We start from the raw sequence: 1,480 nt of genomic DNA, 5'->3' as shown, positions 1-1,480 counted from the left end.
GAACCAAACCTGTGTGTAAAGAAAGAAAAGAAAGCAAGAAGGTAGAACTGAAGAAAGACACAAATGTGGGCAATGCATGTGTTAAAGGCCTTGATTCGGGCCTCCTTCTGAGGCAGTTGAAAGACAGTGATGAAGATTTGAACATAGGACAAGGTAATAAAGATTATGTCAAATCCCAGTATTGCGAAGGCAACAAATAGGCCATATATCTTGTTGACCCGGATATCTTCAATAGCCAGCTTCACAAGGGCCATGTGCTCACAATAAGAGTGGGAGATGATTGTAGTTCTGTAGAGTTTAAGACAGCATCTAATAAGCACAATGGATGGTGCTATAAGAATGACAGCTCTGAGTATCACTCCAATTCCAATACGAGACATAAGTTGTTGTGAAAAGATAGTGACGTGTCTCAGTGGATAACAAATGGCCACATAGCGGTCCAATGCCATTGCCAGTAGGACACCAGATTCAATGGCTTGAAATGAATGAATTAGCATCATTTGCAGCAGGCAGGCTTCAAAATAAATCTCTGGCAAATTAAACCAGAAGATTCCTAGCATTTTGGGAAGGATGCAAGTGCTAAGTGCAATGTCTGTGCCCCCTAACATAGCTAAAAATATGTACATGGGTTTATGGAGGCTTTTTTCAGATTTGATTATAGATAAGATAAGGGAATTTCCAATGACAGCAATGATGTACATGGCACAGAATGGAATCCCAATCCAACACTGTACTGGTTCCAGGCCAGGAATTCCAACCAGTGTCATTATGAAGGGCATGAAGACTGAGCCATTGGTCGTGAGCATGGTGATTTGGTCTGTAGAATCAAATTGTGATACTGTTTTTCATCTTCTAGTTCCTGTGAAGACTTAATATATTTTAAAACATAAAGAGAAATTAGTTAATGCATATATGTTTTATTTATGTTATAACACATTTATCTTTTCCATATATTTTTTTCCCTAAGAGTCAGGGATGACTCCAAGTGATAAAAAATTAATTCCACTTCTTTGTATCACTTAGTAGTTTTCAGTGATCACAATTAATTTTTAATCAATGATAATTAACTAAACTGATTCTCTTTGTTCCATGCTCTCTTGTATTTTTCACCTGAACGTAGTCACTGTCTTAGTTATCCATTGCTGCTATAATAAAAACACAAAAAATGGATGGGTATAGTAAACAGAATTGTATTCTCTCACAGGCTAGAAGGTTGCATTCAGGTTCCTCACTACAGGTGAATACTTTTTCTATCTGTAAATTTTGGGAGAAAGTCTTTGTCTACATTCCATAACTGTGACCTCCATATTCTTTGAAGATCTGCATATATATTAGAGTCAGTCTTTCACTGTGTCTGAAAGAGTCTCAACTCTGGGATTCTGGGCCGACTGGCTTTCTACTCTTTGTAATAGTGAGGTCTTTTAATCTGTTTGTTTCATTCCTTTCATATGTCAAAAGAAATGGACTTAATATACAGCCT

The 1,480-nt window shown here is 37.2% G+C and overlaps 1 protein-coding gene across 1 annotated transcript in view; it reads right to left on the bottom strand.

Moving 5' to 3' along the window:
• Positions 1-806, bottom strand: part of LOC102843510 (olfactory receptor 52A5-like) — a 4,332-nt gene extending 3,526 nt beyond the window's left edge. Inside the window, exon 1 of the mRNA XM_006885667.1 lies at positions 10-806. Within this exon, the coding sequence (XP_006885729.1) occupies positions 10-806 (797 nt within the window). The remainder of the gene's footprint in view (positions 1-9) is intronic.
• Positions 807-1,480: the final 674 nt, after the last annotated feature.

This window comes from Elephantulus edwardii, unplaced genomic scaffold (assembly GCF_000299155.1).
Source record: "Elephantulus edwardii isolate Elephantulus edwardi_28Jun2011 unplaced genomic scaffold, EleEdw1.0 scaffold00044, whole genome shotgun sequence".
Taxonomy (NCBI): Eukaryota; Metazoa; Chordata; class Mammalia; order Macroscelidea; family Macroscelididae; genus Elephantulus; species Elephantulus edwardii.
Note: the sequence above shows the minus strand (reverse complement) of the source record. Positions and strands in the feature narration are given on the sequence as shown.